Source organism: Myzus persicae, unplaced genomic scaffold (genome assembly GCF_001856785.1).
Source record: "Myzus persicae strain clone G006 unplaced genomic scaffold, MPER_G0061.0, whole genome shotgun sequence".
Classification (NCBI taxonomy): Eukaryota; Metazoa; Arthropoda; class Insecta; order Hemiptera; family Aphididae; genus Myzus; species Myzus persicae.
Window position 1 is genome coordinate 729,198 of NW_019103945.1, and position 25,906 is coordinate 755,103.

Consider the following 25,906-nt stretch of genomic DNA (forward strand, 5'->3'; position numbering starts at 1 on the left):
TGGATGGGGGCCACATTTTGAAATGGTTATATTTCTTTTTAATATATGATTTAATTAATTTACTGAAAATATAAATAATGCGCCCTCCCCTTTTAAAAAATGTCTGGATCAGCCGCCGGGGGGGGGGGGGGGGTACTTAAACAGTAGACCTACTGTACTGGGATTATCGAGTAAACGCTAAAGTTCAAGGGCGGCTTTTAAACAAACTCGTCAATGATGCAGACCTCGAAATCATGATATTATACATGTCGTAATCACTACGGCGAGCGCTGAATACATTAAATGTTTATTGAAAAAATATTTAATCATTATATTTAATGAAACATTACATTGTATGAAAAACTTACGCGTTTCGAGACCATCCACCTTGACTTTGGACAAGTCCACCGGAGACTGTACGTTGATCTTGATCGGGCAATCGGGCACCTTGACTCCGCCGTAAGTGCAATTCAAATTGTGAACTCCCGAGTTGGTCGGGACGTAGTCGATGAGGAACGAACCGTCTTCGTTATCGTTGACCTGTAATGGCACATTGACTCCTTTGTCGTTTACCAGATTCACGTTCAGCTCGCCTGTGAAAAACCGATAAACTGCCATTATCTAAAATGTGCATTGACATCACACGTAATATGGCTGCGACACGTTTGAGCATAAGACACCTTTTGCGACGAGACTCTATCGACTCTAATGTCGGCGAGTCCAAAAAAAAAACTGTACTATACAAAAATATTCATTTAAATAATTAGGTATAATAATTCAAAGTATAACTTGTCAAAAAAATAACATGATTGCATAGTCAACAATATAATATTCGCATTGTAGTATTATATAGATCGGTTTGTAATAGTGATAAAATGTTCATACATCCTGGTCACTGCCTATCGTGGAGTTGAAATTTATAATAATAAATTACATTGATATGCCGCCTTGGTATCTGTTTCCAAGTTGACAAAACTAATAGAGATTCCGTATTCTTGTGGTTTAAATATTAGTTGAAAGCTTGGATATTAAATTCTATTTTTTAATTTCTTTAGGGGATTGTAATTGTATGGGCTTATATGTTGAATTGATTTGATCATAGTCATCCTAATCAGAAATTGTATTTCGATCAATATCCTGATGACTGTATGGATATGAGGGCGAAGTAGATAAAATTAATTACAAATAATTGGTGTAATGATACGTGAAAATAATAAATTACAGCATTCCGGCAACGTGAATGTGGCAACATCGCGTAAAATATTCTATGCTCAATCGTGTTGCTGAAAAGGTTTATGCTCAATCGTGCTCCACCGATACATATTTTATTGGCTAATGATCAAACTTTAAATGTAAGAAGTAAGAACCATATCAGCTGTGTTTGTAGTTGTTTGCTGTGTATCAACAAAACATATTTTTTTCCTGAAGTCGATATTATTTATAGTTATTTTCATCATAAGAATCTCATTATAATATTTTACAATGTTAATTCGGTATGTGATACCAACTATAGTACACGTTTCCGATACAAGATATATTTTATACTTGACTAAAATTGTTTATTTAATACTGAAAATATTGTTTAACTTAGAAATTGGCATATACGAAGATCAGATTGAAATTAATCAGCAAATGTTTCGAAAACAATTTCATCTGCTTGGTAATAATTAGTTAAAAATAACACCGAGTATAATTATTGGTATAACATACTTCAATTTTAAAAAAATACTATTAAATAATTTTAATTTTAATATTAAAAACTGTACAAAAACAGCAACAGTAAGCTGTTTTAATTTTAAATAGTACATGATAATAATATTATATCAAAAAGCCCCGTTTTGATAATCATTTCGTAACAATAATATTATAGTCAATTACACACGTATTGTATTTGTGGTCATTATCTTTTATATCATTAGTTTAATAATATTCAAGTATCAAAATAACTGTTTCGAACCATATTTATTGCGTTGATAGGCGATACAGTATAGTTTAACAATTACATGATTATTATATAAATTGTTGTGACTCTGAGTAGACATAATTTATTGGTTCGTATTTTTAATTATTTATAAAAATAGATTTTTGACGAGATTAATGCGAAAAATGTTTTGAGGGCCAGGATCGTCGACCCTGGTGCAAGTGTATGATAAATAAATTATGCGTGAACAAAATTACTAGCGTTTATTTTAAAATGTATTTTCGTATTATTTTTAGTTATCTGAAATTTCATCGCGACTATCATTCACAACTATCTGAGGATTACTAATGCCATCCTACTTGGCACTAAAATATCAAATGTTATCGAGTGTGTTTCCTGGCCCAAAGTGGTACAACAATAAATACTAATTCCCACGATGTTGATCGTTGTTTTCAATTTAAAGTAAAACATAATATTATATTATTTGAGAAACATGTTGCACGAGTTTTAGTAGGATTTGGGCCAGTTACATGAATATTTATCAGCATGTACAATTTTTTTTTTTAATCTATTTATTTGGTAAAGATAATCTGATTCATTATACCATCACGTCATTATTGTAAGTCACTTTTACTTAATTCTGTACTAATATAATATAATACCTACAGTATTTAATTGTATTAATTGTAGACAATGTTATTATTCAAAATAATCTGAACGTTTTAATAAACGGATGATTGGTTTTATTAATAATTATTGTTAAGGAGCAATGATTTTTACAACCTAATCAATTACATTAGGTATATGTTTCATTCAATAAGCTTCTAGTAAAAATAAAATAAATATATATTTTTAAGGGATTCATAACGGCAATTTTATTAACTTTTGAGAGAAATTCAAGATGTAGAATTAAAAGATACTGTAAAATATTTTTATTGAAACTCATAGAACTGCATATACCGTTTTTTATTTAACTGTCCAGCATGAAAAATTGTAATAAGAACATAATATACGTCATATTAATATTTAATATTATAGATAGGTACCTATACTTCCTCAGTTATAATGTAAGTTTGTAACGCATGCATTCGGAATGATCGTATTTAATAAAATCTGTTTTTGTACATTAAAAAGAAAAAATAACTTATTATTTGAGCTATGTATTTGATTCACTAATTTTTTTTTTTTTTTTTTTTAATATACTTTTTATATCATCTAAAATAGTTTGAACAGCAATCATAAATCTCAATTTTAATTTTTATAAAATAGTATTTGAATCCGTCCAAAAAAATGAAACTTTTAACAAAATATTTAAAAATACACAATGATATGACGTATTATTATAAATAGAGGTTTTTACAAAAACGTTTATAAAGACTCAGAGTCCAAGACACACTAATTCATTGTATTCGAATACAACAATAATGCGTGTATTTATGATCTGTGCACAAATTTACCGATTCCGGCTTCAGAACAATCGATGGTGAAATGATTGGGTTTGTTGGCCTTAACGCCGGCTTCGATACCTGGTCCAAATATTTGTACTTTGTTCGCGTTCAACGGCTGTGACACGAACACTCGGAACGGACTTTTTGGTACAGCGACCCCTCCATAACTGACCTATATAATATCATGGAAACAGCAAAAGACAAGAGTGATAGAATTATATTATTTTCACTAGTATATAGGTACTTGGACAGCTAGGGTAGATACTTGGAAATATTTTATTTTCAGGGCTCAACTGTATGTGCTGTGGTTGTTTTATTTTTTTCACGGAATTACCTGTAACGTGTGTTTGCCGATCGACTTCGGGACGTACTTGCAAGAAAATGTACCGTCTTTGTTGTCTTTCAACACGGGTTCTACAAAGTTGCCATTTGAATCGATGACCTGTAAAAACGAAGTTTTATAATATTATTGCATCCAAACACTGTCCAAGCTTAAACGTCGACTTTATTTACACTTTTAAAATAAATGATTGCAAATGCGTCAAGTTCATATTTGAAGAGCGGGGCGATGATTACAACAATATATTATTGAAATGTGCTATAGGGGCAGACTTACGTTTTAAATATTATTGACAGTTCCATTCTTATTTTTATATCATTCCATTACGAAATAAATAACTAATACAATGTAAATACGTAGTATGTACCTTTCTAGGTATACTTACATATAGCTCAAGAACATCAAAATATGGTTTCGCATATACAGCGAATACAATTGAAGAACATAAATAACTGTGCAATATCAGACCTCGTTCTACCCGGCAGTAAAATTTAAATTGGGCCAGTAGGAAATACTAAAATGTATTACGGTTGACCAAACGAGAACGATATAGGTGCATATAGACAGTTATAATGAAATGTAAATAGTTTGAACATCTACATAATATAATATAAATAAAATAATTTGTCAACAATTAAAGTAAAAGTCACTACCAGCTTTTTTTAAAGTTTAATTAAAAAAATATAATATGGATACTGTAGTTGTGCCGATTTTTGAATTTTGTGGCAGAGAGCACATAGTTTTAAGATGTTCAATTCCACCATACTACAGTTTAATAATTCCATCCTACAATGTTATAAAATAAAAACAATAAACAGTTGTTTGTGCTAAAAATTATCTGCTTTGTGCAATAAGGTAATATTCTTGGAACAGGACCGAGAGCCCGGTAATGAATTAATAGTCTCAATCAGCTTTCATTTTATCACTTATAAGTGAAGTTTATATTAATCGATCTATTAATTCGATTTTGATTATTTGGTACAAAAGTAAACGACAAACGAATTGGTCAAAAACGTGGGCTAGCCGGTTGCTAGTAATAAGATGATTCTAACGACAGACCAAATAATAGAAGGAAACCAAAACGAAAACATCGTCACGGCACACCTCGTGGAGCATATATTATTATTATTAAAATGTAAAAAGACGACAAGGCGGGCAAGGATTTTTATCCTTCTGAAGTTACCTTCACGTCAAGTGGAGCTACTCCGGCCTTTTTCGTGTCCACCACGAATTCAGCTGGTTTTCCTTGTATGACGCCATTCGGTTGCAGTCCATTACCGTAACAGTTCACCTATACACACAACATTACCCACACGTCAGCCGTAAGCACATAATCATCTATAATATGATATCCTTGTACCTTGTCGGGATAGAAATCAGTACTGGGTACAACGTTGGCCATGTAGGGCGACTTAGGTATGTCCTCGTTATCGCATAATATATGCACGGCGTACTCTCCCGGTGCCATTGGGTAGTACCTGACGTCCGCCGATCCGTCGCCGTTGTCCTGGCAATCGATTTTCGCCTTTGACGGTCCTTCGATACTGAATCCTGTAAAAGTTACGGTTTACATCACAAACGAAATATATTGATACGATTGTGCTCGAAATTGATGTAAAAAATATAAATTACTAGGCGTTTAGCTTATACATAATAACGAGATCAAGTTCCTCCCGGTGCTTTTTATTTGTTCGGGACAATAATATTCCGATTTCGAATAATGACTGATATTTTATTGTTATTTTATGATATATCAATCAAGAAATATATATTATGAATTTAACTTTAACCCGTTAATAAATAATAGGTAATGTGGGGCACTCAACTCGCACGAATGGGAAATTTTAAGAAATATATGTATAGGTGTGCGTAATCGGCAAAATTAAAAAAATTGACGTTTTATAAAAAGAAATAAGCCGAAATCATTTTAACCGCTAATGATTGATAACCAAATTAGGTACAATATAACTTAAAAGATTTGTGCCCTGTACTTTTTGTCACGTGTTATTTAGGTAATATTTAAAACATCTGTGAAGGGTTAGCAAGGTTTTTCTAGAAGTTAAAAGAGTAGGTAGAGCAAAAAATGTCTGGTTATTTGACTGTCATAAAATGTGGTGCCGTCCAAGTTCATCATCCACGAAAACCTCGGTTAATGAGCGAAGCAAAAGTGACATTCTGCTCAATAGCCGGTTACTGGAAGTTTGGCTTTGACGTTGTGAACGGTTTTCTCTTATAGTTACGAAAAAGGTGATCCTGGTTTGTTGTTTACTTAAGTTTTCATATATATTTTTTTGAATTTATATTATTGTAAATATTAATTAAAATAATCAAGAAGTAAACCCGAAGATCAACTACTCGAAAGTAAATAGTAATTGTGTTGACGGTGCCTATGGATGATTTCGTTAAACGTTGTATGAAACGTTAGCTGATTCTGATAAGCATCAAAACCACAATGGCACGTGCCAAACTTCAGTCAAAAATAATACACTTAGAATTCGCGAGAGGGCCGTCTGAGCACCACCAGTTGCTTTGCTGGTTTTTACTCGCCTAGTGAACCGGTTTCTCCGTTGGTCTCGACAGTGAACATCGCTGGGTGCGAAACTACGCCTCCGGTAAGTCCAGGTCCGTAAGCACGAATCAAAGTCTCCTTGAACGGGTTGACGTGCACTTCGAAAGGGGCTTTAGGGATTTCCACCCCTCCGAACGTCACCATCACCACGTGGCGGCCGACTTTCCTCGGATAGTACGTAGCTTCATACGTGTGCGCGTCGAGTTTCTTCATGTTTACGGGTTCTTTGACTCCGCCTACGCGAAAATAAATCATTTAGTATACTATTATTATTAACCACAATCTTCCCCGTCTAATTTTATTGTAATAACAATGAGAAAAAGATATATTGCTTATGTTACGGAGGAAATTTCCGTACGCGGGTAAAGTCCAACATTAGCCGGTGCGGTTTAAACACAAAATCGTTTTGATTATTTTTTTTGCCACAATATGAGCCAGGGGGAATTCCGAGATTCACAACTTGCTCTTTGGGAATGATGAAATGTGCTTTTTATATTATTTTTTTTAAAAATAACATTGAATCATAATATATTTTACTGAGAGTTTCAATATCTGATTGTGGATATCACGGACCCTTCGTCCTTACACTAATCATACTATAAATAAGTAAATAAAGAATGGTACGTCTGTAACCCGAAAGCATGGACAATTTATAACACTCGACTATGTTTTTAATGTTTTCGATCATTATTATCAACGAATAAATAATTTATGTGTTGTTAATAATAAATAAATTGATATTACTTTAACGTACTATTATAATTTACATTGTGTGTGTTTTATTAACAATGTATTTCCGACGCATTTATATATAAAAATATATATTTTTTTTATGAATTAATGTCTGGGTAACTATTAATTTATTGGCTGCAGAAGACATTTTAAATAAATGTATTATTATTATAATCATCATGTAGGCATATTTTTATCTTTCATTGTAATTAATTATCCACTTTAACATAAATATGCTTTTGGGTTGGGTACAGATACATTAATTTTTCAACCGATTTTTTCTAACGCTTTGTTTATCACAACAAAATCAATTTTTTAACATCTAAAATTATTTGGTTAAAAACATATATTTACTATTTATTTTATTTTAATAAATTAATATGGCATCATGACATAAATTGTCGTAGAAAAATCTTTTTAAATGTATAAAAACACTTAGGAACCCGATGTGCTGAGTTGACGGAAATGTTGTAGCTACCTACCATACTATTTGGTAGTAACTGCGTTTTTAATATACACTTATATAAAAATATATTTTTTTTTTTTATAGTTTCACAGTATATTTCTTATATTTCATAAGCATTTTTGGCGACTTATAAAAATTGTCTAACCATTTGTTTTGTTAAAAAATTCCAAGCCATAGTATTTAATAGGTAATTATATATGTATATTAACGTTTATTTTCCGGCTAATAATGTATGCATAAAATCTGGGTCGATCTGACCGAGCTACGTGGACTATATCCGATCACGGGGACCGTCGTAACATTAACACTGATTAGAATTTTTTACCCGGTCCAATTACGTTCACATCGGGAACGCCTTCGCCTGCTCCCTCGGTGACAATTTTGAACTTGGCTTCATCTTGGACTCTTAGGCCGTGCGGTTGTATACCTCGTCCGAAAGCTCTCACGCGTTTGGCGTCAGATGCTGTACGAAAAAAATGTCACACTCGTGTTTGAATTAAATTTAAAAAAAAAAACAACAATATCTCTCCATTTGGTATGCCGTACCATTCGAGATGCCGACAGCGAATGGACTCAGCGGCACAGGTTGATTTGCGAAGAAGACGTTGACAGAGTGCACTCCCTGGACCACCGGCGTGTAATCGCATATGTACACTCCGTTAGGTTCTTTCTTGAGTTTCACCGGTATCGTGTTCTCTCGGCCAGCAGGATCGAGAATGATCACCTCGGGAACGCCTTTTCCGGCGTCTTATAAAAAAAAAATACTCAGATTTAAACGGTCTATATTATAGAAAACAATGAGAGCAAAATAATTGCGTACCTTTCGTATGGATTTCGAAATAAGTTGGTCTGTTCGTGAACACGCCTTCGGGCTGTATACCAGGCCCGAAGACATTCACTTTGCTTGGATCGCCAGCCGACGCATCCACGTTGACGTGATACGGAGATTTCGGAGTCGGGACACCGGAAAAGTTCACGTGCACCTTATGCGGTCCTTCGACCACCGGTTTGTACGTGGCCGTGTAAGTTTGACTTCGGTCGTTGTTGAAAACCAGATCAACCTTAAAATTTAAAAATAAAAAAACCATTTGATCATGAAGAATCTCACTTCGTCAGTGAGGTGCTTACCGGTTCCGCTTTTCCTTTGGGGTTTTCCACAGACACGTTGACTGTGCCTTTGCCGGCGGAAAACGTTTCCACGGTGAAATTTGTTTTGGCTCCCACCGCCGGTCCAGAGGGTTCGATTCCGGGACCATAAACGCGAACGCTAAACGAAGCACAGAAACCGTTATTAGTTATTAGTGTAGTATATTATTAGTATTATTATTACACTAATATTTTGTCAGAACCTTCTGTGTAGTCTAGTAAGCAAGTCTGGGCCTGAACAAGGTGAAAAGTTAAAGTTATCTTAACTTTAACTTTTTAACTTGGCTTTTTTGAATTTAATTTTCATTCACTTAATTTTTAACTAAGTTAATCCGAGTTAAGTTAATTAGTAAATAAATAATAATAAGTATAATAAAATTGATGATGCATACAGTACAAACATTTACTTTTTATTATTTGTGTATAAAAAAAAAATTAAGATAACTATTGACTTTAAAATTTTTTAAATGTTTTTTTATCAACTTAACCAGTTACCTAAAAATGATCTATAATTTACCCATGCTTGCTTGAAAGTAGTAACTGTATTCACATTTTTTTAAGTACCTACATAAATAAGTGTTTTAAATACTTAAGAAACTGTATTTAAAACCAAATACCTACAAATTTTTAAATGCTTTTTCTTTAACTCATATTTTTTCTATTACAGTTTTAATTAAGTAAAATGAAAATAAAAATTGAAAATATGTATTTTGATATTTTTTACTGTTAATTTATTATACTCGACCGAAAGACCGGAGTCCCACTTAACGATTTGGTGTAAAATACTTTATACAACTAACATAAGAACATGAAAATCTGTTCAATTAATTCATAAAGTAAAGAATATGTTTGTGAAAAATTTGAAACTATTTGAAAGTATCTTAAAAGACTTTTTTAAAGTATTTGAGTTTGTACTGAAAAACTTTTTTTTTACTGAGTATTAAAATCCGTATTTAAAATGCATATACTTTTCAAAATAAATATTTGAATACTTTAGAAAAAAATATCTCTAACGAGACTGGTGTTGAGCTAGATGCTCAGTTTTCAAAATATAATATTATATTATTGTACATACCGGCTCGGGTTGGTTTTCGATCTAACCGGAGCTCCTTGTTTCAACTTTGCGTTCGGGTACTGAGACAAATAGGTCATCATGGATTGCTCGTCCATGTTGGGACTGACCAATTCTTCGGGTTTGATGAGCTGCAAACATAGTTTATAAACGATTAACGATTGTTGTCACGTCCGTGCGAACGCAATCGAGACAATATTAGTGTTACTTGTTTGATGTTAAGCCAATCGTCAGCCAAGCCCATGGCTTCCGATGCGTTTTTAAGTGCGTTGTCGGATTTCCAGTCCTGCCAATCCGGACATAAGCCTACAAGTACAAATCACGGTTATTACAATTCAAAGGGCCGTTGAGTATTTCGTTGGCGAAACAACGACGTCGCAGGTCTTGCGATAAATTACCCGGAGCCACGGCGTCGACCAAAGCGCCGACGGCCTTTCCGTCGTTCCAGTCTGTAGTGAAATTCGAAATCGGTATGTCCGGAACCTTACTCTGGATCCAGTTCAGCAATCTAAACGACACGCAGAATCCGGCGTCAAAATATAATTTTTCACCGTCGACAACATTAGTTATTACGGGTATATAGGCAGTGGCGGCGCCAAACTCTAAAATTTGTTGTGAAGCGAAATCTAAAATTTTTCACCCAACCACCCACCCGCCCACCAACCGCAACTTCGCAGTCGCGGAGAAGCGACATGACACATGAGTTCGGCGCCACTGTAGGTGAGTACGGCCCGAACAAAACGAAAATCCGTATTACCGTCGTAATGCATTATGTTTTTGATCTTTTGTTAGATTTAATCTCAGCTGCAGTGCCCCTGCAGGTATTACCGTGTCCCGCGGGTACCTCACGCGTCTTACACGGAAAACGCATTAAATCGGTTGATTTTTTTATTCATTTCGTTTTGTCCGGCGTGTGTGTGTGTGTGTGTGTGTGTGTGTGCGTGAGTGTGTTTTTTTGACATTTAAAGCGTACAAAAAACCGATAACAGGGTTTGAGTTTCTATAATATTATTTAGCCGTTGCAGACAACAATGATTTAATCCTTTCATCTGGTGCCCAACACGACACCCTTCGACCGTTATTGTCCGTCGGGTGTACTAACCTAACCTACCTACTTAACATTCCACACCGTCTGCGCCCTTAACTCTACAACTGCTGCAGTCGTGGCATAATATATTGTGCACTTCGACACACGTAAATGTCTATAGGTACATTTCCGTTTCTTTCTTCCCAATTATAAAACTGTGATTATTTTGATTTCTTGTTTTTTTTTTTTTTTTTACTGTACTTTTAACTATATTATTTTCGGCGGGAGTCGATAAAAATGGAACGAAATGCGACGGAAAAGAACAATTATATAGTGTCTATACATCCGAAAGCCAAAAACGCAACAAGGGCAATAACCGGCAATTAATGTTTCCAAAGAGAATACTTTGACACACGCGATTCAAACTTTGATGAGCAAATAATAAGAAAGGTGTGTTGGGGAAAACATTGATTATTTTTGTTTTAAAAAACACACAAACGTTTTTTCTTAAGTCAATATAAATAATATGTCTTGAATTTATTATATTCAACTGCGAATTACCTTTGTTTCGGTGTCGCTCCTTTTTCGTTTGGTACTTGCTCGCCACCAAATTCGCCATCCCACATTGGCATCGATATAGAGTAATGTAAAATCAACGTCCATATTAATCCCAAAATCAATTTCAATTTACAATCAACAATATCGGAAGAATCTGTAAAATAGTTAGAAAATAATATTATTATCAGACCAAACAAATTATTTCATTATTTTAAACAATAATTTTTTAAGCGACTTATAATTTATAATATAAATATTATTTGTTTATAAAATGTCATTTATTGGAAGTCATGTTCTAAATGTTTTCTAAAAAAATGATTTAATGTACAAACATTTCGTGGATAGGTTATTCAATATTTTTAAATCAAACTACATGCTAATTTTAAATTCTTTAAAAATGTTGTAATTGAGAATTTTTAGCAATTGCCTGTTGCTTTGTGTATCAGACTTGTGACGTTTTTCAGGTGAGAATTTTTTAGAAAACTTATTATAACCAATTATCTTTGTTTTTTTTAAATCGACATTACGATGAATATTATATTTATATCATTAATAATATTTTTGTCAAATTTCTACGATTAGTTCGAAAATTACTATATGTGTTGGAAATAGTTTTCAAAATAAAACACAATTTTTGTTTGTCTTACAGATTTAACGTCATCAATGCAGAAAAAAAATTCCCAACAGCGAGTGTCATAATATTAAAACAATGATGTGACAAGCGAACAAATATTTCAACGTCAACATAATATGATAATCTTACGGTAAATTTTTTTACCAACAACAATTTTTTTAGAAAAAATTTAAGTCTACATACCAAATAACTTAATGAGATTAACAATAATCACCTATAAATCACCGCGTTATGAGTAATTTATGTGTCATATTATTATGCATACGATTTTAGTTACATCGTCGGTGAACTTGAATTTCCCGTTTAAGACCCACCGTGCATAATAATATGGGTAACGTTATTAAAATCGTCATTAAATGACTTTACGGTTAAGGAAATAAAAATAGGTAATAATATTGGGTGTAAAAAATGTGCACGAGTCCGTGCTAGCACACCGTCATTTCGTTTTTTATATAGCAATAAACGCATATGGTATAAAAATTTGATATTATGTCAAACACACGATCACGCTTTAATACCGTAAAACATATTTAATGGCAATGGTAATAATAATAATAATAATAATAATAATTTGATATTATTTTTTTTGTGCAATAATATGTTCTGTACGATTGACGGCATCGACACGCGACTTATCGGTGATTCCTTAATACCTATATGGTAACATACCCAAGTGTGGGCAAGTTAATGATAATTTGTAGCCGAGTCAAATCAATAGTTGATAGTTCGATATAAGACATTAAAAAAAGTTTAAATACAATAGTCGTCCTGATTTATTTTTGACTCAGTTGAATTCAAAGTTACACGGACAATGTATAATTAATACCTTATCAACTTGTGTCAAGCTATTTATTTGTATTTTTTTTTATACATATATATATATAATATATACATAGCCAGTACCTAATATGGTTTAAAATAATAAAAAGTAAATTTTTATGCAACGCGCACCGTCAATAATAATTGTATTATATTTATTGTTTGATTATTTATAAATTGACGTGGCTATGGTTTGATTAAAAGTAACTCGTCGTTGCTTAAAAACAATAAAAACCTGTTAACTCAAAAGCGAAGTTGATGAAAATTAAATTTAAAAAACTCTCAAATCAACTTAATTTTACCGTTCAACTCACACAGGCTTGGATGTACCGAACACACTCGGCATCGTGCAACAGTCAATTGTGCGGACAGTGATAAATAATATTCGTGTTCTGCGCGTAAAATATGACAATAATGCAATACCGAAAGTCATTTTCGTTGATAGACCTTATAATGTTAATAACATAGACGGTCTACGCTGTACCTACGCAACTGCAGCGCCCCTACTGTGCCCGTAATTATAATATTGGTGTACGCGATACCAGTATTGTATTGTTGGTAGAAGGTATAAAATATCAACAGCGATGGAAAATAGTATAATTATTTCTGATTTGAAGAAATTGACAAAACAACACGATTGAAGACTGTACAAAATAATTTTAATACGAATTTATATTATCTATACTCTCTATATAGGAACAAAAAATAAACTGTTAGTCGTCCGCACAAGTCCAGTATTAACTTGAAAAAAAAAAAACAACAGCTAAGTTTATAATTTATTTTATTTTGTGTTTCATGTGATAGCAGCGTTGGTATAACTATTACTATAAAAAAACCGTTAGCTGATGACATTTGACACATAAGTATACATATTGTAAGATTCTCTAAATGAATGCCTCGTAATTCATAAAACATAATTTATTCTTCAAAAAAATCCATTTATTGCAATTTATATTATGTAACTATCAAAAGTTTGTTTTCCATTTAAATCGTATCTATACCAATCCTATACATATATGGACACTAGGAGTACAAGAGACCTAACTACACCTTATCGTATTATCATAGACGTCACTATACGTGGTACCGAGGAAGTGATAACCCAAAAAACAGATATTATTTTGCAAAACTAACAGAATTTCAATAAATATGGCCAAATCATAAATAATTGGGTCGTTATTTTTACAGGCATAACAGTTACACCTTATAAAGTCACTTTATCAACAGCCTTAATATTATTATTTAATAAGAGAACAAAACGTAAAATAAAAAAGTTGAAACCAATGATTGGCCTAACATGCAGTCCTATGCGAAATATGCAGATTTTATTTAAATTTTAAAATAAATAATTAGTGTTCAAGTATTGACGATATTGCAATGACACATGATATCAGTCTTGTTATTTAACATAAAGTTTTGAGGATAAATCGAATGCAAAATTAATATCATTTAATATTTAAGTACTTGCGTAATGTCTTTAATTTAAAAAATAAATTCACTGTTTCCAGTGTCACAATTTAAAAAAAAAATAGTTGGCAGTGTGAGTAGGTTTTGAGGTTTCCCTCCTATATTGAGAGCAGGATAACATTCGTCATATTACATATTATATAAATAATACAATTTAATTATACTATGATGATAATGTGACCCCCAACTATCCGATGGCAGTTTATCATAGGTAATTTTTCCCTGAACCTCTCTAGAGTTGTTTAGATATTTTATAAAAATAGGTCTATACTTTATTAATAGGTGTTATGTTCGTGTATATTATCGTTGATTTTCGAAACGACGGCGAATTACCAATCTCAGGTAAACATTTAATAAATATTTGTATGATATTTTTGCATTCTTAGATACGACCGAACGTTGTTTTAGACACGCCGTGAATTTAATCTGCGATATAATAACAGTGTCAAAAGGTAGAAGGCAGAAGGTACCTATAGTAATAATTGTTCGAAAACATATATTTACCTACCGACGGAACAACGGCAACAGCGGCATGACATCATAATCGGTTCGATGTGACGGTTCGGTGTGGGTCAGACAAATTAAATATACATATACCTACCGGTACCGGGTATACGGTAGAGAATTCGATGCTCTGGTATCTGGTGCATAAAGCGTAACGCGCGATTGTGTTTGCGTGTACTGCAGGCAGCTCGTAATTTTTTACCACGTACGATATACATACATACATACATACATACATACATACATACATATATACAGATATTACGCACGTTAAAGTATATTATAAATATATTAATATGTAAAACAACGAAACCATACGCGAACATTGTATTGTACATTAATATTCTATAGGTACCTATAACCGGACCCATACCAGACCTACCGGGTGATCCGTTTCTCCGACACCTGCTGCAGCAGACGCATGTTGTAATGCTACACTATAGTGGCCCAAGTCTCTCTCTGCGCGCATTTCGCACTCCATAAACGTGCTGTAGGCGTACAAGTTTGAGGGCTTAAGATTGCGGTGCTGCAGTTTGTCGGTAAAGTTTTTCTGGATCAATATTATACTTGAAAACTATTGCTCAAGTAATAACTCTCGAGCCACTGCGATTCGTGTATTTTTTGAGTGGTCTAGACTTGAAAAACGTATTTCTTAAATGTCCATAAGGCGAACCGTGTTGGAATAGATACGCTTGTGTCTTAGAGTTTAGACGACAACGGGTGGACAATATAATTATTAAACCGGACACCGGTGAACGGCATGTCCCCAATGCGGAAGAATACGATTGTGTGTGCGGCGATTCAGGCTTTGTACTAGCTGCATATACAATACTACTATAATAATAATATGTACTTGTGTGTGTACATATATATATATAGGAATATATTATTTATTACTGGACGAGAAACGGGAGAATAATTGGAATCGAGCATAATATCTATGAAACCCAGCTAAAATTAAGACAGAAGCGGTGGGTTGAAGCAGTCGTGATAAATGAGAGGTATAAATCATATGTGAGATAAACAAAATGAAATACCTACCGCAAGAGACTAGAAGGGCCATGTATATTAACGAGCATAATATGCAAGAAATCGTAAAAAATGCAATTACTCGCTCCCGACATAGGTACAGAATATATAATTTTTTTAACAACTGCTGAACGAGTCATCATCGTCGCGACGTCCGTGTATATCGTATTTTATGTGGGTATTCCGCGAAACGTTATTGTGAGCAACAGGTATTATGAGTTTAAAGGTGCAACAAGTTGCCGGATGATCGATACGCTGACACTGAAGTCCGCTGTGGCGGTGTTACGTCCGAGGTCCAGTAATAAGATATATACCTATAGATATATGCAAATTATTATGTATTATAATTTTTAGTTCCAGAAATAATATCCGCCCGCGCTTTCGTTTTCACATCCAATTAGGCATCATGATATGTAACATGAAACTACGGGTACAGTAGCAGCTAACCTCGTACGACAACGGGTTCGACGGCGTCATACCTGGGTACCTATGTTTGCATCGTTTGACATTTTTTTTTTTTTTTTTAACGCATTTCGTTTAAGCTTCATAACAATAAATTTAAAATTCGACGAACATTTAAATCTTCAGCGGCTGATTTCGGGCAATAAAAATAGGTACATCTTCCACTGTACACTTGGGTTCCTACGCGATATCTCAGAGGTATCTTTATTTTTGGTCCGGCTGCATTCCTCGGTTGTACCGCGAAATGTGGACGGTTCGGTAATGTCAGCGATATCAAAAAAAATACAAAAAATACAAAAAAATCTTAGTTATCGCAGTGGAAAAAAAAATAGTAACCAACCGAATTCCTAGTACTTATGTATACTCGTTTAGTCAGAATTAAGTCGATTCAAACATTTTAACTATAGAGTCAAGTATAAATTTAGTTTTTAAAGAGTAAATCAGACAAAAATCTAACAAAAATTGTGATTTGTGCCTCATCTAAAAATATATTTTGAACATTTTTAAAATTTCAGTTACACTACTAAAATAATTAATAATTTTTTGTTTTCAAACTTATTCTAATGTATTTTATTCGTAAATCAAGTTAATTTTAAGTGACAGAGAGAAGAAAAGAAAGAGGTCGAAAGAAAATTTAAAATGTAGATAAAGTACGTTTGCAATTTATAGGTACCTAAGTACTTTTCGTATAAATTAGTAATATTTTAGTTGATATAAAATATGCAAAAATCAGGAATATTATAATTAATAATTGTCTAATTGTTAATTTGATCGTTAGTAAATATGCGTTACAACTGATGCGAGCTCGGCAAATGTATGAGGTAAGTTCTAATAATTGAAATTGAATGTGTGGCGTAACTGACTAGTTTTTTAAAAATATTTTTGCACACATTACATAGGTACGCACTTAAATTTCGACGAATTTGAGTCTTTTTTTTTAATGCTTGACACGATGCTTTCCAAGATTCGAATGTGTTTCAAGTACACGCTAAATGCTAACAACAGAGTTTTTCGTATTTTTCTAGGTTTCTGATGTTTGATTGTATTTTTAAAGGTTTCTAGGGCATTATTTATTTTTAGGTCATTTTTTAACCTAGCTATTTCTTGAAATATCGAGGAAAAAATTAAAATATAATACACACATGTGTACGCACACCGTACTCACTAATGCGACCTATACGGTAATCGGGTTTTTAAATAAAACGATGATTTATCTCGAATTCCGAAGAAGTCCTAGCAGGTGAATTCCGGAAAACGTTTCTTTAGACTTTACCCATTGGTAATAAATTCCTTTTTTTGAGAATGCATTTTTTTAGTTCACGAGCGTACTTCTGAAAGGGGCATTTAAATCCGTGCCTCAAATGAATACCTAATAATAATAAATTATAATAATATGATTTTACGATATCGCGTTTACCTATAGCAGTTGTAGGTACGTATTTTTTTTTTTTTTTTTGTACCCACTACACAGTACTCTGGGTTTGGCTTTCGGACCTCAAACAGTAATAACACCTCATATGTATATATATTATAATATCATTGTGGTCGTTCGGACGACAACCATACGCGTACTCGGCTGGTACATAATAATAATAATAATGTACACAAAACGTGCAGCGCGCGCGCGCGCGCGTGTGTGTGTGTGTGTGTGTGTGTGTGTGTGTGTGTGTGTGTACAATATATTATTGTTGTTCCGGTGTAGTCACCGAAAAGAATCCGGTGACTAATGGCACTGCAGCAGCAGCAGCAGCAGCGGTGCATCAACAAACGAAAATAATGTAAAACTATGGGCAGGCACTGCCCATGTTTCGTGCATAATATATGAATCTGTACGATCGTAGCAACTGCGGCGCAGGCAAACTATTACAATTCGCCTCTGCCTGCCCACGGTAAAACAATATAGTAATAATAATTTGTATGTTCTGCCGGGTCGCAACAATACGCTAACTGCAGCGTGATGTAATGCACAATGTCTTGCACTATACGCCTGATACCTCATGAAATAATAATAATAATAATAATACGTCATATACCAGTATAATCGCGTTGGACCAAAAAGTCCCGGGAAAATATAATATAATATATTATATGTATACCGGTATTTTTTTTTTTTTTTTTTGTTAAGCTAGTTGACTAGATGTTTAATGCTCACGTAAACTGAGAAATCATTATAGTAATATATTAAATAAAATGATGGTAATGATGATACTATAAGTACCCAATTATAATCATTGAAGTTTTTTTTTCGATAAATTATTTTAAGAAAAAAATTTGAACCATCGAAACTTGGCTGTAATATGAATATGTTATATAGAGCGTTTTTTTTTTTTAGTTTTCGTTGTTAATTGTACATAAAGTACTAACTAAATATATTATAGTAAAATCGAAGATTTTGTTCAATCGATGAAAATATTAAAAATATTTAATTATTCGCTAACAGTATAAGCATTCAAATCTATTTCAGCCATGTAAGCCAGCTTGAACGAATTAAAAAATACTAAGAGAAGCATTCACATTACCAGATATACCTATAACATTATGTAGGTCCAATGGTGCCTAACCCGCAGCGTTTCACCCACTTGCAGAACTGCCGATATGCAATCAGTCCCCAGACAAGGATATAATATAATCATATTTTTCTCTCGACAATCAATTTTTAGTTGCATGTTTAAACGCGAAATTGCTATTACTTCGTTTATCAATAGGTACCTAATGACCATTCATATTTTAGTTGTGTTCGGTCTTGTGATTACGAACGTAATTATTATTTTGGCGGAGACTTATGGGTATATTTGTATTATTGTGTGGACGGTCGTCGTTTTCAGGAAATATTAAACTCAGTTTCGTCAACCGTGGCATTGCGATTAACTGATTTAAGTGCATAGTTATTTTCCATTAAAACAATACACGACTTCCAGTCACTAGGTTGTGCGCATCGGACTGCCATTAAAAATAAAGACATAGTCCCATTGAAATTGTTTAATTATAATATTAAATTACTTACAGCCCAACAATGTACATATAGGCCAAGATTTGGTTAATGCCAAGCGATTGCTTATAATATTATATTCTCTTGACCGTGTTACCATGTCTTTCGGGAAATTCGATAAATATTCTTTCTACAATAACCACTAAAACCACTTTATTTGGTGAGTATTAACGGGGGAGCCCGGATCGAAGTGGTTAGGTCTTGAGATGTTTTCCTCAACACCCTTAATAATTAAAATACTTACAACATAATATTATAATAAAAGTACTATCACTTATTATTTATCAATGCATTTACTTTATTTTCATTTAAAAGTACTTATACTCATTTCAGGGCAAAATGTAGGCAGTCACTGAATTTTTGAGCATAAACCTGCAGCTTATTGTTAATAATGAGTAAAAGTGTCCACCCTTACACATCCGAACAAATAATCTGTTAGTATATACTATATTTTATAGTAAATGAGTTTAATTTTTAAATTGTTTTTATTGTCACTTGATTGAATTGTTTGTTTTGTTTTTTTTTTTTTACAATAATCGTTTAAAAATCTCACAACTTAATTATATTCAAATGTAATATTCACAAAAATTTACATTTTTTTTTTCGAATTTACTGCATTTTTTTATTTGAATATTGACTAAAGGTTCCAATTAATTTTTTTTTATGTATTAAATTCAGTCCAACGATGGCAATTATTTTAAAAATGTACTTTTCATTTGACATACTTTTAGTTATTATTATTATACATGTGAAAAAAATACACCTAACAATTTTGACTTGAACCTTGAATTAGTCCCAAGAGACCTTATAGTAATAATAGTCATATTGCATGAAATACCAAAATAATTAAGTCAACATAATAAGTTTTGTTACGTAAAACGTAACCCAATATGATTACCTTAACATTTCAATGGCATTTTGCCGATCCAAATGATGTAAATAATACTTGATAATAATATATTACTTAAGCATAAAGTTCATAAATTATATTTAAAATTAATTAACTGTTATATGCCAAGTTGTATTTCTAAAAGGGAAAACATTAACGAGTCATATAAAAATAATTGAACTCTTTCTTTTTAGAACGAAATTTGGGTATAATATAATAAATTGAGTGTATTTAAAACCTCAGGAATTAATAACGATTGTTGATGAAATATCATTCATTATAATCAACATTAGTATGCATTTATTTTTAGAAGCTCTGTTAAGTTTAAAATTATATTATGTTGTACAATAAGACAATAAAACCCGGAAGTCAAAGATTGCGGGTTAAGGCTACGGCGAATTTTTAATGAATAAGATACATCAAATTTGCACAGTTTTGTAACGGTAGAAGTTATTTTATTTAATTTGCAATAATCTGTTGTTTCAATTACAATTGCCAAACGTGTCTCTCTACACATAGTATGTACAGCTCACGAATCGGTGATATATTTACGAGTATTGTCTATTATACACATCAAAGAGCCGTGGGACGGTTCCAAATTCTATTAAAAAGAAATGTTTATTATAGCACCTAATTAAGATTTAATATTGCATTACATTATTAATTATTTTAGAACGCCCTCGGCAAATTTATAATAATTCGTAATATCATTAATAATAAAAGGTTCTGATATTGAAATCACGAAGCAGGAAATTTGATTATTTCCAATTAAAAATTATAATTGTTATCATAAATCATAATAAATATTAACGTTTGAAATGTTCAAACACTGTTGTCACTATACTTATTACTATTTACTCGATAACTGAGTCGTTCCAACAATCATTCGGCACCTATAGATAAACATTAAAATGTTAAAACTGAAATCATTAATAATAATAATAAAATGTATAACAGTTCAACCTTAACACCGATCTCCCAAGCGAATAGAACGTGTTAATTTCAACATTTTCGTTGATGCCTAACAATAATAAAGGCGCACAAAATACACTCAAAAACAAGTTGTATAGCGTGTTGAATCTACCAATTATTTGAAAACATAATGCATCGTATTTCTTGTAGGTACGTTGGACGGTCTAAGACCGTTATTATTATATCGTCAAAAGAAAAGATTGTATTATTTCAGTTCGCTCATCGGGCATAATATTATTATAGGTATATCGTCTGACATTTAAAAAAAAAAAGCAAAAAAATGCCCAACGCCGTTTCACGGGTCATAAGTAATTAACTCGATCGCGATACGACTGCATAGGTACCTACATGCACATACACATAATACGATATTATTAACGTCGTCTCGTCGATATGATTAATGTTTTCGTCAAACATGCGGTTACGCCAAATAACGAAAATGAAATAGTAGTTCCGTTTGCGAATAAAATACAGTCGTGTTAATAGAGGTACCTTTATAATACAATATAACATAGCTGGAAGAGGAACGTCTGGATGTTTTAAATGAGATAATTCTCGTCTGACCACTCTCGACGGCGAGGATGTAAAAAATTGCCCAAGGGGTACGAACGCGCTGCGGATAACAGGTTTTTCATTTTTTCCGTCTACTACTCCTTCGTCGTCGTCTTCTTCGTCTTTTTCTTCATATTCGGGCCTCGTCTCGTTCTCTATTATTTCCGAACCAGAAACCGTATCCCGCGACAATGTGCCGGCAATAATATTATATCGGTCGACTCCGTATTTTACTTTTTTATTTCGTCCCGGACACGTTTGTCGTACGACGGAAATCGTCCGAAAGATTCGAGTCAGATTTTACGTTCGTCGTTTAACTCATTATGTTTTGTTACACTCACCCGCGGTGTAATGGTTTGGCGCCGCGTGTGTAACCTAACCATAACCCAACCTATGCTCGAAAACCGCGTCGAATCGGTAACCGTTGGGTAACCGGAAAACGTGCAGTCTAGGATACAATTATTACTGTGGAACGTAATACGCAAAAAGGGTAATTTTTCGATTTCTTGTCCACACTCTGTGTCGATGCAGAGGTTACAATAAACATATCGCACTAGTAAAAGCTGTGTTTTCTTAAACGATAAATTTAGTTGCATATTAAACCATATATTGTGACGTATGTTTTGAAAAAAAATTACATTGGCTTGAATCTTTGGTTTTAAATTTATAAGACCATAATCATTAGAAGTACCTGCCGTCACTTAGGCAATCACTCTCAAATAATAATGATTTATAATCGGAATCATTGCCACCAAAATTAACATGAAAATGTTTTCTTTTTACCATAAAATTCAGTATTTGTGTGTGTATTTTTCGGTATAGTCACTACTAATCTGATAACCCGCGTATTTTATTTTATGGACAAAAGAACTTAATAGTAACGCCTGTAGCAGTGCAAGGATATCGAAAAAAAAACCATAAAACATTTAAGAACGCAGCGTGTGTGTCATGATTTCGCACGAGCAGAATGATTAGAGTAGGTATCTGTAACAAAATTATACAAAACATTTATATCATAATAATTGTCACTAGCATTAAATTCTTTGTTATTTTCTGTATTTTTCGATGTAGCCCATCGAGCTGCAGATAACCCGCGTGTTTTGTTTCATGGACAAAGGAACGTATAATAGTGCGTCAGTAGCTGCAGTGAAAGGATATCGAAAAAAAAAAACCATAAAAACCTACAAGAACGATACCTATGTGTGCCTTGGTTTCAAACGAACCGAATAATATTAAAAATTACATAATACACAAAATATCTATAATAATATATGATTGTCACAAATATGAATTTTTACGCGCATATTATCACTTTATAGGCAGCCGAGTCGTTACACTCGGTCGCGGGTAGGTCTTTGAGTAGTAAATTATTTTAACAAACGTATTCATCACGAGTTATAAATAAGATCCGAAACTCGCAGGCGTATGTTTTAAATCACTAATTACATTTTTTCCTCTAATACCTAAGTGGCTAGTTTCTACATAACTTAGATTCGTGGAATGTAAGATCTAATATGGTGCAATTTTTATTTTGCGTTTTTATGGAATTTTATGCTTTACGGTAATCTTTTGATATTATTCAGCCATCGTGATGCATTTTTAAGAGAATTATTGTTACATTTCTTTTTATAGACACCACGAACTACGTACTACCTAGTACGAACACGGTAGACGCGTTTGGAATGACCAAATCGTTTTTTCCTGTTTTTTTTTTAACTAATGAGTAACGCAGTTTAACATACTAATTTCCGAAATTGTTCATAAAAATCAATATTTGTCCAAAACATATTTTTCTGTAGGATATTCATTGATAGAATAGAATTTACTGTAAAAATATGTACCTATACCTATTTAGGTCATCAAGTTCCGGGCCCTATACTAGTCATAAGCCGCTTATAATAAGCGATACTATTATCACAATAAATTGTATTTTAAATGCACGCGTGTTTCACGAAGAACGTGATATTTAGGACTTTTATTATATTCGTATATTGGTAGAGTGAAATTCTATTTATTTCAGCTCGTGTCATATATATATACATGCGTACCGACTGTGCACATTATTATTATTATTATTATTATTATTTCTGCAGACCCGTACGCATTCCACGACGACCGACGTCACGCGGCAATGGCAACAATCGGAAGATAATATGTGCTTGGAAAGAACTTTTTGCTGACGCGGTATCGTTGAATAACCACAGAGTAACCGCGATTAGCCCAAAATATAATATTATAATAATTTATAAAAGTTAATAAAAAATAAAAAATCAGTAAAAATTATTGTTTTTTTTATTACATGAAGCCTTATGACTACTGTCGCGGTCCAGCTCGCGGGCAGGATGCCCCTTTTTATTGAAAAATTAAATACTAACAATACTGTTAATATTATTATGTATATTTCGTGGGCTTGTAGCATAAAGATTTTTTTTAAGAAAGTATGCGGTCGGGGGGAGGGAGGGGGTTATTCGTAGTCAAGACCTATATAGTAATATTATCAATGTACGGCGTCCCGACCGGAAATTTAATCCAATAACGGCGTTTGGACTAGTGAACTTTTTACTGGACGGCAGCTGTTCGGTCCTTGTTGCAATGTTGCAGTGACATTAACGATTCCGATATTAGCTTATACTATTCGGGTTCTTAGAGTTGGTAATGGGTTATGCCTCTGATCACACACCGTCTCGGAGTACCGGTTAATGTAGATATCGTTATTAAAGGGAGGTATGATCTAGATTCGGCATGCAAAAATATAAATAGTATAATTAATTGATATCGATTAATCAAACAAGAAAAAACAAAGAGGTAGAAAAATGTTTTTACACAATAGATACTGACATTTAAATCTTAATACGGTTGACCTTATCTTAAAAAAAATAATTTTTTATTCTATAATATGTACAATAATAGGTACCAACTCATACCACATTTCGCAGTATGCGTTAAAATATTAATAACTCAATATATATACGAAAAAACATAGAAAACATTACGGCATGTTTAGATATAGAATTTAAATAGTACCTCTGTACTATGACATGATGTATTAAAATATTTTTTAGATATTCAAGGTTCGCTTACGACATAATATTCTTATAAGTATATTTAATTACATTTTTCATTTAGTGTTTTTAGGGTAGAACCCTTTGGCGTTCGATTTAGTATTGTGAAATACAATTGCGTATATTTGTCGAATTACGAATGAATCGGGAATCAGTAAACTCCAACAAAAGCAGTTAATTTCCTACATAGACAAAAACAATCGGTGGTGGCGTATAATTCCAAATACACTAATTATTATAATGGTTAGCTCCTATATACGATTTTGTTAAATGAATGAAAGTTTGAAAAGAGATATTCATATTTTCACTTAAAAATAAATATCAGCCTTAAAATTATTATGATAGATGATTTCAATCCGTTTGCACACAATATGAGAATTTAAGTGCATTGTTTGTGACCTTTGTGTATAACTTTGGTTGTCGTTTTCCTATCAAACATCGAATTATCCAAAACAATAATAATGGAATAAAAGATAAGAAATATAAGATGTTCAAACCGTGCCAAATTACTTATTTTTTTAATTGGGAATAAGTGAAAACTATTTTTCAATTTCCATTAATTTTATGATAAAAAAATGTTGAAATTTATAAGTTGTAGTACCTATCTATAGTTGTACACAATACATGGTTATGAATGGTAGGTTAAGTTAGGTTAGGTTTGTACATTATATACAATCACAATATAGTACCGTAAAATAAAATACACATATATATATGGTTATAAAAAATATAATTTTTCTACGAACTTGCAAATATTCCTATTGTGTGTTTATTTATTTACGTGTTTCAAGTGTATGTTGTATTTGCGTAAAAAAAAAAAAATTGATAGAAATAAAATAGACAATTGTCTTTTTAATACTGTTATTTCGTATCATTACTTTCAATTACTTTTCGACGTGATAAGTCGAGAAAATAATTTGATATGCGATAAGATCTGGAAATGGACAAAATATGTAGAAATATATTATTACCCTAAAAATACACATTGACCAGTGTAAAACTACAGAGTACAACAGCTGCAGTGAGTCCAATCGACGATTTGTTTCCTTGTGATAGCATAAGTGTAAATATGGATCACCTGTTTGAGTCCAAAGAGCGAGATGGTTCAATAAGTGCTACCAATATAGGTAAATTAATATTTTTAATTAAACTAATATAGACTTTTAAAGACTATAATATTATTATTATATGTATTGTACGAACAACAATAAACGTTTTGACGGTTGAAATACGCCTTGCGGCACCGCGCCATTGTGTCGCTGTTTGTTT

The 25,906-nt window shown here is 32.7% G+C and overlaps 1 protein-coding gene across 2 annotated transcripts in view; it reads right to left on the reverse strand.

The window, feature by feature from the left end:
- Positions 1 to 25,906, reverse strand: part of LOC111036734 (filamin-A) — a 126,668-nt gene that overhangs the window by 58,308 nt on the left and 42,454 nt on the right. For both annotated transcript variants that reach the window (XM_022318868.1, XM_022318869.1), the window contains exons 3-16: positions 11,262 to 11,412; positions 10,072 to 10,181; positions 9,882 to 9,979; positions 9,677 to 9,804; positions 8,584 to 8,722; positions 8,276 to 8,516; positions 8,002 to 8,202; positions 7,781 to 7,918; positions 6,236 to 6,493; positions 5,049 to 5,239; positions 4,872 to 4,979; positions 3,683 to 3,790; positions 3,358 to 3,520; positions 348 to 572 (exon numbers count right to left, since the gene is read on the reverse strand). In XM_022318868.1, coding sequence (XP_022174560.1) covers positions 348 to 572; positions 3,358 to 3,520; positions 3,683 to 3,790; positions 4,872 to 4,979; positions 5,049 to 5,239; positions 6,236 to 6,493; positions 7,781 to 7,918; positions 8,002 to 8,202; positions 8,276 to 8,516; positions 8,584 to 8,722; positions 9,677 to 9,804; positions 9,882 to 9,979; positions 10,072 to 10,181; positions 11,262 to 11,412 — 2,259 coding nt within the window. The remainder of the gene's footprint in view (positions 1 to 347; positions 573 to 3,357; positions 3,521 to 3,682; positions 3,791 to 4,871; positions 4,980 to 5,048; positions 5,240 to 6,235; positions 6,494 to 7,780; positions 7,919 to 8,001; positions 8,203 to 8,275; positions 8,517 to 8,583; positions 8,723 to 9,676; positions 9,805 to 9,881; positions 9,980 to 10,071; positions 10,182 to 11,261; positions 11,413 to 25,906) is intronic.